At 45.8% G+C, this 17,273-nt stretch overlaps 1 protein-coding gene across 1 annotated transcript in view; it reads left to right on the top strand.

Moving 5' to 3' along the window:
• Nucleotides 1-4,048: 4,048 nt before the first annotated feature.
• CSPG4 (chondroitin sulfate proteoglycan 4) overlaps nt 4,049-17,273 on the top strand; it is a 74,941-nt gene continuing 61,716 nt past the window's right edge. The window contains exon 1 of the mRNA XM_006029075.3: nt 4,049-4,221. Coding sequence (XP_006029137.1) covers nt 4,128-4,221 — 94 coding nt within the window. The 5' untranslated portion in view covers nt 4,049-4,127. The remainder of the gene's footprint in view (nt 4,222-17,273) is intronic.

Here is a 17,273-nt window from a genome sequence, read left to right on the forward strand (position 1 = left end):
CTGAACCAAAGACATTGCAAAAATGGTGTGATGGCCTGGAAAAAAACCTAGTGATCTGTGTGATTTACCTTCCACTAGCCAAGCATCTTCCACTTGGTACAGACCTGCCTTGGCATATATAATACTGCCTTAACTGACTTCATGCCAGAGTTGGCTAATCAAGGGATGCAACAGAGACATAGGGTTCACCAGTGCTTCTACTATTTATGGTTGTGGCTATGAACCACAATCCATGCAATACCTTTTTTAATTAAAACTGCTTGCAGTGTTCTGCAAGCAGTTTGAAATTATGCAAGTGTAACCTGGGTACACGCAAGGGTGTGCCCTATTCTCAAATTGGATAGGATGGATAGGCAGGAGGGGGTGGTGTGAGAGGTATGCCAGAATTTTGAGTGAATCCCTCTTTCCTCTATAGAGTTAGCCCAAGCCCAAAGTTCTTAACTTTATACAATTTATTGAGTTATAATATACATAAACATAAAACTAAATATCATATACATATATTTACACAGTGAACTTTAACCAATAACCAAGTTCCCTCTTTCGTTAATGCAGAAAGATGGGCATCAAGTGGACCCCTACCCAGTTAGGGGACCTAGCATTCCAAGAAACCAACAGGGTGCTTTTCAAAAATTACTCTGTCCTATGATCACACTATTTACCCATCACAATAAAACAATTTCAGCAGCATCAACACAATGCAACATCACAATACAACATTTCAATTACAAAACATAAGGCACAAACATGAACAATCTTAATAACATCTGTTCCTTAATATAGTCCCTGATCCATGGCAAGAGATAGTCCTCCTTCCAGTGGGGTCCCGTGGGGGGGTGTCCAGGAAGCACCAGAGGCCCCTCCCTTTAAGGCCTTGACTAGGTGGGGGAGGCTGCTCACCCAGCCCCTTCTCTGGGTTTACCCGCCCCAAACGTCTTTCCCCTGTGGGACCCAAAGGCCCAATGACTCAGGCTCCCTCAGGTGGCAGTGGTCAGCTCGACAGGGTCTCCTCTGCTGGAGCGCCTCTCCAGGCCTCTCCTGCACCACTGGGCTCCTCCCCACCCTGTGCCCTGCTCTGGGCACTGAGGGCTCAACTCCTCTCAGCTGCTGCACCGCCGCTGCTGGCTTCTGGGTGCTGAGCCTCATGCTGCATCACTACTATTTCCCTGTGCCTTGGCTTTGGCACCAAGGGCTCTTTTAGCACAGGCCAGGCCCTTCAGGCTCTGGCTGGCTGTCCTTATGCCAGGTAACTAATCCAAGCAGCCTCCACTATTACCCGACTCCCAAGGCTCAGGCCTGTGTGCTGCCCTGCGCACCGTGGGATCTGGCTGCTCGCCGGGAGATGGGACCTGAACTGCCCCACTGCGGCCCCCAAGGCCTTTGCCCTGTGCGGTGCCCCAGGCACCATGTGGCCTGCTGGCCCTGCCGGGGTTGCAGGCTCGAACTGCTGCTTGTGGCTCCCAAAACCTGGGCTCTGTGCACCAAACCACGCACTGTGATGGGCCCGAGCAGTCTCACACCGCTCCCAGGGCCAGGTCTCCTCGCACCATCCCTGTGCACCAACAACAGCCTGAGCTGATCCAGTGGCAGCTTCAGGAGCCTTGGGCCTCTTGCCTGCTAGGGGAGAGCTCCCCAGCTTTTCTTGGCTCCGCTCTTCTTGAGTCCCTCGCTGCACCTGCCCGGTGTGCTGAGTACACTGGGCTTTTATTTACAGCGGAGGCCCCGCCACTGAAGTCTGCCAGACTTGCAAAATGCAGTCTTCAATCAGGTCCAGGGGCTCCTCACATCCCCGCCCTCCGAGCAGGGGTGGGGCAAGCCCCACCCAGCTGTTACCTGGTTGGTGGAAATGTTCCACCAATCCGAAGTGTCCTTCTCCAAGCCGGGCTTGCCAGGCAAAAGCAGCGAGCCCACCGCACAAGGAGGCAAGGAGAGGTACAAGGCCGTAACAAGATGACAATGCAGAGCTACAGCTGAGGACATAAAGGGCTATCTGTTCAAAATGATGGAGAGGAGGCTGTTTGGTTAGTTCAGTGATATGGTGGGAGAAACAGTCCCCTGTATCTTATCACTGAGGTAAATATAAAAATAAAATCTCCTTTTTAGGATCATTGAATCCAAAAGCTAGAAGGAACCTGAGGGTCACCTAGCCCAGCCCCTTACACAGATGCAGGATGTGCTGTTCCTAAACCATTTCAGGCAGATAGATACCCTCTTCTTGAAAACCTCCAGGGAAGGAAATTGCACAGCTTCCCCAGGCAGCCTCAGGGGGCTTCACTGGAATAAGCCATTTTATTTTTAATTCTATGGTCTCCAGCAACCTCTTCCAGTATCATGAGAATCAGAGAAATTAGAGTTGGAAGAGATCTCAGGAGATCAGCTAGTCATTGGTCCCCACTGAATGGGATCAAAGCCTCCCCTGATAACTGCTATGAAGTGCAATGAATTTTCCTGGGAACAGCCATGAAACCAGCCAGACAGGATGCTTTGTGCTTGCACGCAGATGAAGGACTAGGACACACTGGGCACATCTACACAAGATGCTTTACTTGAGATTAGAGCTAATTATTGTTGCGGACAAACTGAGTTATGCTAAAGCTTTTTAGCCATAGTTCAGGCCTTACCAGAACTAAGCAACAAAACTGAACAGAGCACCTTCTGTGGCACTGGGAGACGTGAGTGCTGCAATTGGGCACTAGGTGAGCAAGGAACAACAGTTTCCCTATAAGGAATGTGCCTGGCACTGTGCCAGGGGATTGGTGCACCATATAAGGAATGCTTGGCACAGAACCAGGGGACTGGACAATTTGGGATGAGAAAAGTTACGAAAGTGATGGACAAACAAAGGAACACCTGTGTTTTGTGTTGCCACCCTCAGGAGACAGGAGCAACCTTGGAATTCTTGTTTGAACAACGGAGAATCCAGAAGCTAACATCCCGCACACCCAGCAGAGGATCTGAGGCCAGTAAGACTGAAGGTCATTGTTGTAATGTCTGAAGAAACCACTTACCAGGTTGTATTACAAGGAGGAAACTTGTAATAAAGCCTAGGGATTGATATTAAAGTTCACTTGATACCACATCAGACAAGTTATTGTGTCAATCCTTGGAGGGCTCTGGCAAAAAAAATTCTAATAGTAACAATTACTATGTAGTAAGCATCACCATCTACAAATGCAGAGGCTTACCACACAGTAATTTGATCTAATCTTGAGTAAATTTGCTACCTGTAAATACAAGTAGCAAACGTACTCTAGATTACTTACTGTGCGGTAGTGCACGTGTATTTTACTCTAGAGTAAACTGCTCCCAGATTATTTGCATGTGTAGACACTCCCACTATGCCATGATGTGAGACCATCCTTTTTTTTTATTTTAGCCCTCTGCTAGCTAAAGCCTTTGTGAACTGGGGAGTTCACTAGGCTTCTGAAGCATGTGGGGAAAAGGCTGGGAACTCTGGAGAAACGAAACAAACACAAGCCTCTATTTTGCTATTAGTACCAGTCCTTATATGCTTTTTTTTCTGGTCAGCATGGGAAGGGGGTATCACTTTCCACTCAGGCCTCTTCTGTTTGATCTGAATCTGAATTTGGGACATGTACTCCTGCTCTCTAGTCAGTCTCCTCAGTGTCACTTCAGGGACACACCATCTCTCAGTGATGTCAGACTCAGTGTAACACTCCTGGTAGGTCCAAGGGGGTCTTTCAGCTAAAACAGGACTTCCCCTCCTCCCAGGCATGTCCTATTCCTACCTCAGCAACCAAATAGCAATGAGACATCATATAGTCCCTGGCTTCAGGCTTGGGCAGCCCAGAAAAACCATGGAGGAAGAAAGAATCTTTCCCCACTAAAAAGAATAAGGGAATATTTGGGGGTGGGATGCAATCATGAGGCAGTAGCCCTTTAAGAAGAACCAGCTTGTAATCTGAGAATTGCCTGTTTTAACCCAGCCAGATTTGTGACTGGTGGGAAAGTCAGACGGTCCCTCCCTCAGCAGCAGTTTATTAAATATAGTAGTAGCGGAGCCCTCAATTGAAAACAGATAGGCTCTGTCTGAGGCTGTGCCTCCCTTGCCTTCTCCTCTTGGCGCGTGGGGAACACTGGCTGCTGGTCCACTCTAGGTCTACACCATGGGGTCCAGCACTCTTCCCCCAGCCCTCCTGCTGCCACTTCTCCAGCTTGGCTTCCAGATGTTGGCTCTACATGCAGACCCTGAGCCTGGAGGTAAGTCTCCCGCTTGTACTGTTGCAGCTTTCGGAAAGATGGCTGGGGAATACAAAGCTCAAGTCCCAGAGAGAGACACAGACAGAGCTGGGGTCAGTCAGTGGCCAGAGGAGAGGCAAGGTTATGAGTAAGATTATGAACAAGATTAGCCCTCAGACCTGCATAGTTCAGTGCTGAAACCCTGGCTGCGGGCTGGAGAAGGGATGAACTCAGATTTGTCTCAAAGCCCAGACAGGCCAAACACTGGGACAGCAGCTGCAGGGAGCAAATAAGGAGACTGGTTACAAGACCAGCTACTTATATCCTCCCTCCCAATACAGGCACAACAGCACTGGGAACGATGGTGGTAGTGATTTCAGACCAGCCAGAACTGGGCAAGAAATCAGAAGGAACAGTTTCTGAATGATAAGGTCTCAGCCCTGTGCTGCCTCTGGCTGGGATTAAACAGATGAGGTGCTGGTTTTAAACCAGGGATTTTGTTTATGTTGGAGACTGGGAAGTATTTTGGATGGGGAAGTAAAGGGGTCATGGCAGTCATAGTCTCTGAAGAAGCCAATCTTTAGCAAATAGGCTGTACTAGGTGCACTGGTGTTGAATGCATGCCAACCGCAAATTCTGCCATTGGAATCAATAGGTTTGGGCTCAGTCCTGTGGGGTCCTTGATTTTTGCCTCTACTAGCTGTCAGTGAGACATTGCTAGAATTCAGGTAGGGCAGGGATGTCACTGGGAGAGAAAAGATGCTTTGGAAGTGAATGCTCTTCCCGCTTTGCCGATAGCACCACACTACTAGGATGCAGCATCCATACATTGTCAGTATCTCACTAGAGAGGCCAGTATGGGAGCAGCACACCCAGCCCCCTGTCCATGTTTGGGCTTGGAGCTTGAAGGCTGACACTGCAGCCAGGTTTGCAGCCAGCTCCTGTCCAAAGTACAGCTCCTTGCTACCGCCAGTAACAGATGAGGGATGCAGTGTTTGTGCACTTGTGATTTACATCCAGGACTCAGCTTTGCCCATCCTGCAGTGATGGGATGCACGGAATCAGTTTTCTTTTGCATAGCTGTTCTGATTCAGTGGTGATAGACATCAGTACAGAAGTCTAGGTACATACATAGCTTGTATCTACATTGGAGATATTTTTAGGCAGGCTGCATATGTGGTGGGTAGGTGCACCTTTCAGTCTCTAGATAAATCAGAAACAAGGAGTCAGAGCTGGGGAGTATCTTCTGTCCCTCAGAGAAGGGTGTGCCTCTAGTTCAAGGCTGAGGTGCATAAATAGGAGGGGCAAAATGAAATGCTGCCACCGCATCCGATGTGATCTGGGCAGTAGGAGACAGCCAGCGGTGCAGAAGGCGAGGGATTGATTCAAGTCCCAGTGACTAGGGACTCTGGAGGGCTTGGAACAGCGACAGATACACAAGGAATGAACCAGTCTCTGTTCAGCCAGAAAGGGTTACTGTAGGGCACAGGATAGGCGGCAACACAGAGCACTGATTTATAGTTCTCTTCCCTTATGAAGTGGCCAGGCTTTACCACACACTGCTTGGCACAGCCGAGACTTGCTGGTGTTCCCTGCTTCATCATGCTGCTCAGTGATTCCACTACTTAAATTCCACCCTCCTTCTTGCTGTCTTGTCCCCCTCTGCCTGGACAGTCATAGATCCAGTAACAGACAGTTGCCAGTCTTAACCTCAGGGGGATGCCCTCATGCCAGCCTCACCCTTTTCTGGACTGGACCATTGGCATCAGACTAATGCTTCAGTATTGAACACCTCCAGCCCTTCCTCTCCTGACTCCACTGCTGTGTCCCACCCCTTCGTTCTCCATTCACAAGGGTGACCTATTAGGGGATGCTTCCCTTATCTTACTGTCTTAGGTGCTTGGGGACAGCCGTCATGGTCACATGGCGCTGTCTGTACTCCCTGACTGAATGGCTAAGCTTTTACACACAGGAGTTACCAAGAGCCCTTATTTCACAAAGGCAGATGGAGCAGGGGCTATTACTCAGTGGCTCATCCAGCTTTCACGAGGACATCTTTATCATGGGTGTCACTCTGGGCCCTGTGGACTTCAATATACTCCTGTGCTCTATGGTGTCAGGGTACCAGGCAGAATACAAGCAATAAAGAGTCCTAGCACATGATAGTAAGGTGGCAGGGTCAAGGCGTCTGTGTTCATCATGGAATAAGATAAACAAAGATTTTGCTGTAAGAAGCCTAAGTGCAAGACAGAGGCGGAGTCAGGGTGTTTGTAATAGAATGAGATAAACGGGGTAAATAATTTAAAAAGCAAACAAACACTTAGTCATTTCACCAATCACTACCTCCTCCACCCACCCCAAAGCCCTGTGGGTCTAGACTGTGACTGTATCAGTCTTACTTGACCAGGCACACGTTAGTAACCATTCTGAAAGCTCCACTCTCCGCAGGGCCCAGGACTGGCAGATGAATGCAGGAAGGGGTAGACAACAGATAAGGAACAGCCTTAAACAATTATGGGGATCCTGCAAGCTGAATGCTTCTTCCAGACACATGGCACAGAGTCTACTGCATTCCAAGCTGTATGAGCCCTGGTCAAAGCAAAGTTCAACCCCAAGCTGTCCCGCATCTGTAGGATTCTCTAGACTGATTATCTAGGCAATAATTATGAGGGCATTCACTGGGGGACATGGCAGGAGAGCATCCAAAGCACTGACTAGGGTCATGGAGCACCTCAGTAACAAAGGTGTCCCAGGGAATAGGATCCTAGACCAACGAAGACTGCTCTGCCATGCCTCCCAGCACAGCTTTGCAGTCCTTCTCATGGTGAGCAATGCTTTCCTCTGCCTTTCAGCAGCCCTGCTACAGCCTGGGTGAGACGTCCCATTCCCGGCCCCTCAGGCAGTTTGGCTGTATAATTTATTGTCTTCTCCTCTTTCCCATCTCAGAAGAGAGAGAGCATGGGCTGGAGCTGACCAGGAAGGCCAGCCAGATGAGGAGCCCCCTCTCACTGCTCCTCCAAATTCCTGCTTTCTGTCTCCCCACACTCACTCTCAGCATTTTTGCCTGAAGAAAGAGGCTTGCAACTGGCTGCAAGAGTAAAAATTTCCACTTTTAAAGAACGCTTTGTACCAACAAAGATAGCTTCACTTTTCGGGGAGCTGCACTGACTCTGCAATGGCTCTCCTGTAGCAAAGACAAGCTCCCAAGGCAGCAGTGAATCATGAGTTCTCAGCATGTATACCCAGGCTCTGGGATTTGCAAAACATTTTCTGAGCACTCAGAGTACTGAATTACACAAACTCATAGCACGCACTGAACCAATCTTGGCGCTTTCCTTCTTAAGGCTATCAGAAAATCAAGTGTTTTGCTGTTTGACCAGCACTTCCTTCTACTGGCATTCAGATGCTTTCCATGTCTCCTTCCTGATCTGTTCATTCAGCCTTCCTTAAAATTTGATCCAACCCTACAATGGCTTTGACTGCTAGTGCAAATCAGAACACTTTATCCTCCTCATTTGAGAGGACTTCATGTCTGTCTCTAAACTTGACTTTTTGACTTCCGCTTCTGCCTGTCTCCAAATATTCAGCTATCTTGTTTTCTGTATTGCTGGTAAGAAATTAACAAGTATGTTCTCATCACATCTTTTTAAAGAAATGAACTCTTTCCATTTTTTCCAGCATTTTTACTGGAGATTTTCAATTTTTAACAGAAAAAGGATACCTTCAGTTCTCAACTTTTGAAAACTGAATAATTTGGGAGTTTAGTTGAAAAATGAGAAAATTTTACAGAAAACATTTTAGTGTGGGGAAAAGCCGTTTTTATCTCTTATTTTCTTTAATAAAAATTTTCAACCAGCTTCAATCTTCTCCTTCCTAACTATTTTCTTCGGTTGAACCTCCTGGTTTCATACTCCAAAGGTAACCACTGATAAGCACTGTTTTTTGCTTGGTCCTGGATGGGTACTCAGAAAGGTTCCAACGTGGTTCAGAAAAGATTCTTACCCTCCCTGATTCTCTTCATGAAAAGCATGTGCTCCTCCGGTAATTCGGTCCTCTCCATAACTGTTCACTGCACACTGTCTTAGAATCATAGAAAATCAGGGTTGGAAGGGACTTCACAAGGTCATTGCGTCCAACCTCCTGCTCAGAGCAGGGCCATCCCCAACTATATTGTTCCACTGTTGAGCCAGACCTTAAAAACCTCCAAAGATGGAGATTACACCACCTCTCTAGCTAACCTGTTCAAGTGCTTCACCACCCTCCAGTAAGAAAGTTTTTCCTAATATCCAACCTAAACCTCCCTTGCTGCAACTTGAGATGGTTGCTCCTTGTTCTGTCATCTGCCACCACTGAGAACAGTCTAGCTCCATCTTCCTTTGAACCCCCCCCACCTTTCAGGTAGTTGAAGGCTGCTATTAAATTCCCTCTCAGTCTTCTTTTTTATAGTCTAAATAAGCCCAGTTCCCTCAGCCTCTCATCACAAGTCAGGTTCTCCAGCCCCTGAACCACTTTCGTTGCCCTCTACTGGACTGTCTCCAACTTGTTGACATCCTTTCTATAGTGGGGGGCCCAACACAGTACTCCAGATGTGGCCTCACTAGTGCAGAAAAGAACAGAATAATTATTTCCCTCGATCTGCTGGCAACGCTCCTACTAATGCACCCCAGTACGCTGTTAGCCTTCTTTGCAACAAGGGCACACTGCTGACTTATATCCATCTTATTGCCCACTGTAAGCCCCAGAGCTGTTGCTTAGCCAGTCAGTCCCCAGGGTGTAGCATTACATGGGAGTCTTCTGTCCAAAGTGCAGGACTTTGCACTTGTCCTTATTGAACCTCATGAGATTTCTTTTGGCCCAATCCTCCAATTTGTTTGTCTAGGTCACTCTGAATCGAAACCCTATCCTCCAGTGTATCTTCTGCACCCCTCAGCTTGGTGTCATCCACAAACTTGCTGAGGGTGCACTCCATCCCACCTTCCAGATCATTAAATGAAAATATTGAACAAAACTGGCACCAAGACCAACTTTTGGGGCACTCCACTTGATTCCAGGTGCCACCTAGACATTGAGCCATTGACTACTACCCATTGAGCCCAACAATCCAGTGAGCTTTCTATCCACCTTACAGTCCATTCATCTAACCCATACTTCCTCAGCTTCCTTGCAAGAATGCTGTGGGAGACAGTATCAAAAGCCTTGCTAAAATCAAGGTATATCATGTCCACTGTTTTCCCCATATTCACAGAGCCAGTCATCTCATCATAGAAGGCAATCAGGTTGGTCAGGAATGATTTGCCTTTGGTGAATCCATGCTGACTGTCCCTAATCACCTTCTTCTCCTCCAAGTGCTTAGAAATGGATTATTTGAGGACCTGCTCCATGATTTTTCTGGGGACCGAGGTGAGGCTGACTGGTCTATAGGTCCCTGGATCTTCCTTCTTTGTTTTCTTAAAGATGGGCACTATATTTGCCCTTTTCCAATCATCCAGGACCTCCCTGATCACCACAAGTTTTCAAAGAGAATGGCCAGTGGCTCTGCAATCACATCAGCCAACTCCCTTAGCACTCTCAGATGCACCGCATCCAGCTCCATGGACTTGTACACGTTCCCCTTTTCTAAATAGTCTCTAACCTCTTCTTTCACCACTGAAGTCTGCTCACCTTCTCCCCAAACTGTGTTGTCCGGTGCAGTAGTCTGGGAGCTGACCTTGCCTGTGAAGACAGAGGTAAAAAAAAGGCATTCAGGCCTTTTCCTCATCATCTGTGTTCTATCCCTTTGTTTTTCGCTGACCAGAATCTGGTAACTGGCACACTTATGGGGAAATTTTCTTTCTCTTCTGCTTTGATAAGGAATAAAATGGTTTCCCTTCCATCTAACCCCAACCTTTATATGCTGGGCGGAAATTAACCAAGCAAGGCCATTACCAGTGTCTTTTTCCAAAATGGCTCTAGTGTTCCTCACGCACTCACTTCAGATGTTTCACAGTACAAACACTCTTATTGTTTCCAAAAAATACAAGATCTCCAGACTGCTCCATCCAGCTTTGTACATACCAAGCAAGTTTAGTCAGTGTTTCTTTTCCAGGCAAGTGCTACCAGCTTCAAACTTCCACAGAGATTGTCTTGTCCACTCCTCCCAGCTTGTCCATTAAATGGGAGAGAATGTGTGGAAGGTATTGTTGACTGGGAAAGGAGACCTGAAGGTTTAGTGATGGCAGAAAGCAGTGTACTCCTTGGATATTTTGGGGCCCTTTCCAGTTTGATGTCAAAGTAAGAGTAGAGTGCATTTGATCCCTCAAATACACAAAAGGCCAAATCCCCAGCTGGTGTAAATCGGGGTCCATGGAATGATGTAGAGTTACACCTACTGAGGATCTGGGCCAAAGAACTTATGCCAGTTCCAGGCCCTTATTCCTGGAACTGACTGAGACCCGTTTGATGCTGTTCCCAAGGACAGGAAACAAAGGTTACTTTACACCAGTTTTGTGGCTCCCTAGCTTGGGCTATCTGGGAGCCAGGCCAGGTCCCAAGCAAACCCACTCTAATAGACACCTAACTTGCAACAGCATGAGGGGCCATTCTAGCATCTGGGGATGGTTGGAGCACAGAGCCCTAGCCATGGTACCTGAGAGACCAGCAAAGAGGGATGGCATTCAGCCAGCCATGTCAGCTCCATAACATCTAGGCCTCCACCATGGCAGGAAATCCCTCACTGACTGCATAAGCCAACACTACAGCCCCTTTTTCGTGCAAGCACAAAGGGGACCTTAATAGAGCTGAGTGTGTGGCTCTAAACTGAGAATCAAATATTGGTACAACCCCTCTATAGACTTTCCCCCCTGCCCAGTTTCTGCTTACATATGGTTACATGCCTGTAGTGTGCCATGCCTTCAGTTAGGACAAGCGGATGAAGAATGGACATGTTTAGAAGCATGGACCATGTTTAGCTAGTGAAGGCAGCACCTCTGCTCCAGATCCTGGGCATTCTGCCCATTACAAAATGGAACGAGTCGTTGCATGTATCAAAAAAACACTTGTAAACTTTTGCTCTTGAAATGTAACAGTGATGTTTTAGTAAACTGTTTTTAAATTGAAGGAATGACTGTTAGCAAGGCCACACATACACTGAATTCACTTTTCTTCTATTTCTTTCTTGCTGAATTTTTTTAACAAGTGCAGACAGGGGAGGAAAAATCTTGATGATGAAACAGGCAACCCTAGATAGCTATACACTAAATTCACACTGTGCCTCCCAGAAGGAATGAATTTCAGTGGGGCAGCAGAGGAAGGCTTTTAATGCCCAAGAAAAGTATCTAGATAAATTGCCTTCACTGTACCTCCCATATCAGAGTCCTGGTTCTATACAGTAGTTCACTCTTTGAGAATTAGGCCCTGAATTTCAGAAGGTTTCATACCCAGCAGAGATGCACCAATACATGACTGTAGGAGTGCAAGATAACTTGGCTACATGTCTGCCCACAAGTCCTTTTGCATCTTGGTTGGGTGTATGGAAATATGAACACCCACTTTTCACACCCAGAATTTTGGCTTATATATTTAAAGTCACTGTATCAAGCCCCGCCCTTGTTGATGGTCATACAACCCAAGTGACTTCAATTAAATTAACGGGGTGTAACCAAGGGCAGAATTTGTAGCACAATGTATACAAAAAGGATGATTTTAGTTAATCATTGGGCTGAGGTCATTCCTTCTGAAGCAAAGTTGCCCTGTTCCTCTTAGCTGTCAGGAATTCCAAAATTGTCCTGAATTTGTATTCTTCATTTTCAACCAATCTGTATGTCACCTCTACATCAGTTCTACTTTTTCACGATCCCACACAGAACCCCTTCTGTGTGAAGAAAGCCTAAACAGTTGGACATCCCCAAATGCATGAATGTTAATGGAAACTGGGCAATCTGAACCTTTATGTTGGTGGCCTCAACAGTCAACACAAATGAAACAATGCGCCAACAGTTTATCAGTGGCAAAATAACATAGTTTCAAACAATCCCAAAATATGAGAAGACAACAGGTCTTTGGGTGCTTTAAATACATCAACATCAATGGAGCAAGGTTGATATCTTCTGAATGAGGATATCTGATGGCTGACAAAGTGAGCTCATCTACATATGACGCTATATTGCCATAGTGATGCAGTACAGTGACGTAGCATCCAACTAGCATCATGGGTGTCTACACATGACAAGCCACTACTTTGCCACAGCAGTGCACTCCCCCATTATAATGCGGTGCTACGGCAAAATAGCTGCTAAAAATAACCGTGTGCCACACATATGGCACAGTACAGGCAGTTCTGGGAAGTACTTCCAAAGGGAAGTATTAAAGCATGGCACAGTAACAATGTTGCCATAGGGCAATGTGTAGACATGCCCAGTATGAGGTAAACCTTAAGGAAAATTTGGTAAGAATTAGAGTTAGACCCAGCTTCAAAGTCCCGTTCTGTATCCGGTTATAAAATCCCCAAAGTTCAAGTGTACTTTGGCTGCATGCATTTAGTTTTCATTCTTCCACAATAATAACACTTAAACAGTGAAATACATGGCCAGTAGACTGGTCTAGTGGACTGGACTTGGCAACCATATTTAGGGGAGAATCAAAGATAATTACATCAATGAAGAGGAGAAATGACCAGGACTCTTATCCAGCAAAACACCCATACCAGTTCTTGGTTCCAAGAGCATAATTAGTTCAGCACTAGAGAATTTGCTTAATCAGGGCCCAAAGGACTCACCAAAGTCCTTTTTCAGCTAATTGGTTCTGCAGGAATGGTTGGTCTCACAGGTGGACAATTACCCTGCCACCTTGATCTCAGTGCCCTTCCTGTTGTTGGTTGGGACTGCCATGCCTTCTGGCCTTTGTCTTTGAGAAGTTACTTCTAAATCTGAAGACTTCTCTAGTGATTTACCTAAGTAGTCAAGTTGGGACAAGATGTCTTGCCTTGCCTTATCTCTTAATGAGATCTGTGTAGATAAGCTAGAAGTTCCTCACTCAAAGGCCAATGTGATGATAGGTCAGCCCACCCTTCATTTGCCAATAGGTTAACAACAAAGTACTTACAGTTTGGGGTTACTTCTGTGCTACTTTGAGAAATTAAATTATTTATTCATACTTTCTCTTTGCAAATTTCACCACATATTTTGAGGTCAAAGTTCCAAGCATCTGGAAAAGTTTCCAGCTGATGGGAAAGAGAGGAGAAAATCTTTAAGAGGGGGAAGGAGAAGAATGCAAGCTGGTATCGTGGGAATCATGTAGGAATATGTTTGCCTCACTCTCATATTTAGCAACAGAAAGCTGCAGGCAAATTCACAATAAGCACATTCCTCAATGGGTGCAGGACAGAGTTAACTGAAGAATATAGTCACTAACACCAGGTTGAATGTCGGACAGTGAAGTAGTTTCATAGGCACACAAAAAACCTTATCTGAGAGTCTTAATTCAGTCTGATGGCTTGACAAAATGAAAGCACAAGCCATTCACAAGAGGCAGAGAGAGGGTTGCTGCTCCTTGGGACTGTTTCCAACATCCCTTCCAGGTAGCCATAGAAATTCAGACTCAGGGTCTTCTTGTCCAGGGTCAAGACTCCTATACTGAATCCAGTATTAGCACAATTGCAGGCTTCATTAACCTACATTTTGTACCTAGGATAGTCAGACTGGGATTTTCATACCTCACTGAACAGGACTCTGGGTTTGTCCCAAATGTCATGCAGTTACAGATTTCTTACACCCAATTAACCTTGGAATCAAGAGATACTGCATTTAGAGCAATGCTATTATCTCTCTGGCACACACAGCTCTGAGCAGGATTCCATGGAGCTGACCCTGATTGTACTGATATGTTATTATTACATGTATCACCAAACTGGCTTCAAGGACAGTCTTCACACCATGAACAAATGGCACGGCTGATTGATGCAATGGCACATTTTAAAGACTCATTACAGCACTGTGATGCTATGCTGCAGCTGTGAAATGTGCATGACGCATCACTGTGCCTCAAATAGATTCAGGACTCTGTCATTGGTTTATGAGCCAGGCCGTGCAGCACAGCCCCATGACAATGGAGAGAACTTAGGGACATACCCAGTGGAGGCAACAGATGAATGGAAAGCTCTAACTCCATAAATACTGCAGATGCTTAAAGATGCCCCAGTCTTTATGAAAGGGCAAAACTGCAGTTTCAGGTCAACTATGGTAACAGAATGTTTACCAAACTAACCTAGTAATAGTTTAATGCTTGTTCATGATTTTTCAGTTTAAATATAATAGAAAAATGAGGAGACTAGAAATACAGCCAAAACGTTTTGTAACTTCACTGAGTAGGTCAAATCTGGGTTCAAGCCCAAAGAGAGAAATGTTTCTATGAAGTGTATTTAGTTTGCAGTGCTTACATATCTGACTTGTAGTCATTTCTTAATGCACAGGAACTAGAAACCACCTTACATAAAAGTCACATTAACAAGTTTATTTGATCTCCAGGATTTTCAGCCCTTCCTCAGCACAGCAATGCGAGCAGTTCACTGTTGAACTACCAGCTCTTCCGCTTGCAATGAATCATGGGGACCAGAAATGCAAGCATAATTTTTGCAGATACAGCTTTTAGGAGTGTTTGCCTGTCTGTGAGAGTTTGCTGCATAATTCTGTGGGAGCACATATGTGTATTTATATGTGTTTTTCTCTAGGGGTCTATTAGAGATAGTCTGAGGCTGCAAAATTCCAACCCAGATACGGATCCAAGTTTCAAAAGCTCTGAGATTCACTGAGCTTGGTTTTTTTCCATTTATTGCAAAATTTAGAACTGAGTTAGGGTCACCCTTGCATCTGCAAAACTAGGCTGGAAATTCCAGAGGAACAGATTCTCCCATTGTGTTTCATCAGTTTTGCCTCCGGTCACTGCTTTTCCAAACCCAAAGGCCACTGAGACTTCAGGTTTGGATTGAGTCCAGGATGGAGGGAAAGCTTTGGGTGAGCTCAGTGTTTTTGGGGTCTCTAATGTCACTGCCACGTTTGATTTTTGGGAAGTGAATTGTCAATGCATATTAAAGAAAGAGAATCATTGGCTGGAAAAGAGAATCATTAGCCCAGAGGTAGGTGCGAAGCAAACCGTGGGGAGAAGCTGGGGGAATACTGGGATGAGTGATGGAAAATGTGGCTGTACAGGCTCCAAGGTGAAACATTGAGACATCAGAAAAAAACAGCAATTCCCAGACTCCCTGCTCCAGAACCAAGCAGGTAAATGTCTCTGCTAGTATCAGACAAAAAATTGGCTCCTCCCTTTACTAAATCATCTTGGAATAATTGATAACTGTCACTTTTTTCATCTGGATGAGCCAGAAGTACACCCTCCCTCCCCCCAGTTGATGAAGGAACATACATTCTGATCTCTCCTCATTCCCCATCCTAGACCCAGCAGAGTGACAAATTCATATTTTCCATCTTTCTACTTCTGTTGATCTGGGTGTGTCTTGTGTTGCAATTTCACTGAGGTCGATGCAATACCACTGAGTATTGCATTGTGCTGAGTGGTTGCTCTTGGCTTCCTGACAGATGGACAGTAGCAGGCAGACAGACAGAAAGCCACTTGAGGTATGCCAAAAATATCACTCAGCAGAGAAAGTGAGAAGGATTGCACAGACTCAGGGTGGGTACCAGCCTGGGAGGAGAAGGGGCCCCAGCATGTGTCATCTGCTGAACAAAGAAAAAAAGGAACAATCTTGTAAGTTCCATGTAGCTCAAAAGCCACAGAATGGTGCCATGACTCATCCAGTTAATAAAGAGCTTTTATGGGCAATGAGTCAGTTGTAAATTTGAGCAAGAGAATATGGAGGGTTTTTTTTAATCCAAATGTTGTTTTTTATTTGTATGTTGGGTTGGAGGGAGGATGGAGGATTATAGGCTTTTTGTGGGGAAAAGGAGAAGTGCCTCGTCACCACCAGACATGTATGCTCACAAGCACATAACTCATGGCTTCTCTCAACCACACTCCACTCTTCGGTTACTTGTGGAAGAAATGCTTTTTTTGTTGCTAATTCTGGGCTGTCTGAGTCACAGCCTTCCAGATGTTTGAAATAGATATCCTGGATATTTTAGCCGGGGGGGGCAAAGGATTCAGATTTTTTTTCTATCTTCAAGAAGGAGGATGGTCTGGTAGTTGAGGTCCATGTGACAACCTCCCTTCCCCATCCCAGGATGGTACCCATCTAGAGCGAGTTTGAGAAGATGAGTTCAATTTCCAGTTCTGCTACTGATGCTCTGGGTGACCTTGAGCAAGCTATGGCTTTGTCAGTGTGGGGAACCTTTTTTGGAAAGAATAAGGAGTGAATTAAACCACTATAGTTGCACAAATGCTATCTGACTAATCCTATTCTGGTATAAGAAGGCCTTCTCTCAAATTAGTTTATGTTGCTTCTGAAGTGAGATGAGCTGTTCCCCTCAAAAGCCACTGTTAGACTGGATCTAACCTATACATAATGTTTTATCCCTAGACATATGTCAGTAGGCAATATGATTTTCTTACCCATACAGTTGGTAACATACAGAAGGTAACGTTATCACTACAGTCTGTGAAATGACTGCCTAACCTGCAGGCAGTCATTATGGTGTATATAAAGCTGCCTTGTACCAGGCTAGCTTATTCTCATATGGAAACACCTTCACTGATTCATAGATTCATAAATTGTAGAGTCGGAAGGGACCACAATGGATCATCGTGTCCGACCCCCTGCCCCTGGCAGGAAAGAGGACCGAGGTCAGATGACCCCAGCCAGGTGACTATCTAGCCTCCTCTTGAAGACATTCAAGCTAGGTGATAGCACCACCTCTCTTGGAAGCCCATTCCAGATCCCGGCCACCCTTACTGTGAAAAATTTCTTCCTAATATCTAACCTAAATCCATTCTCAACTAGTTTACACCTGTTATTCCTAGTGACTCCCTGGGGCGCCTTAGTAAACAGCGCTTCCCCTATTTCCCGTTGACCTCCCCTAATAAATTCATAGGCAGCCACAAGATCTCCCCTCAGCCATCTCTTGTGAAGGCTGAAGAGATTCAGCTCT

This window comes from Alligator sinensis, unplaced genomic scaffold, assembly GCF_000455745.1.
Source record: "Alligator sinensis unplaced genomic scaffold, ASM45574v1 scaffold311_1, whole genome shotgun sequence".
Taxonomy (NCBI): Eukaryota; Metazoa; Chordata; order Crocodylia; family Alligatoridae; genus Alligator; species Alligator sinensis.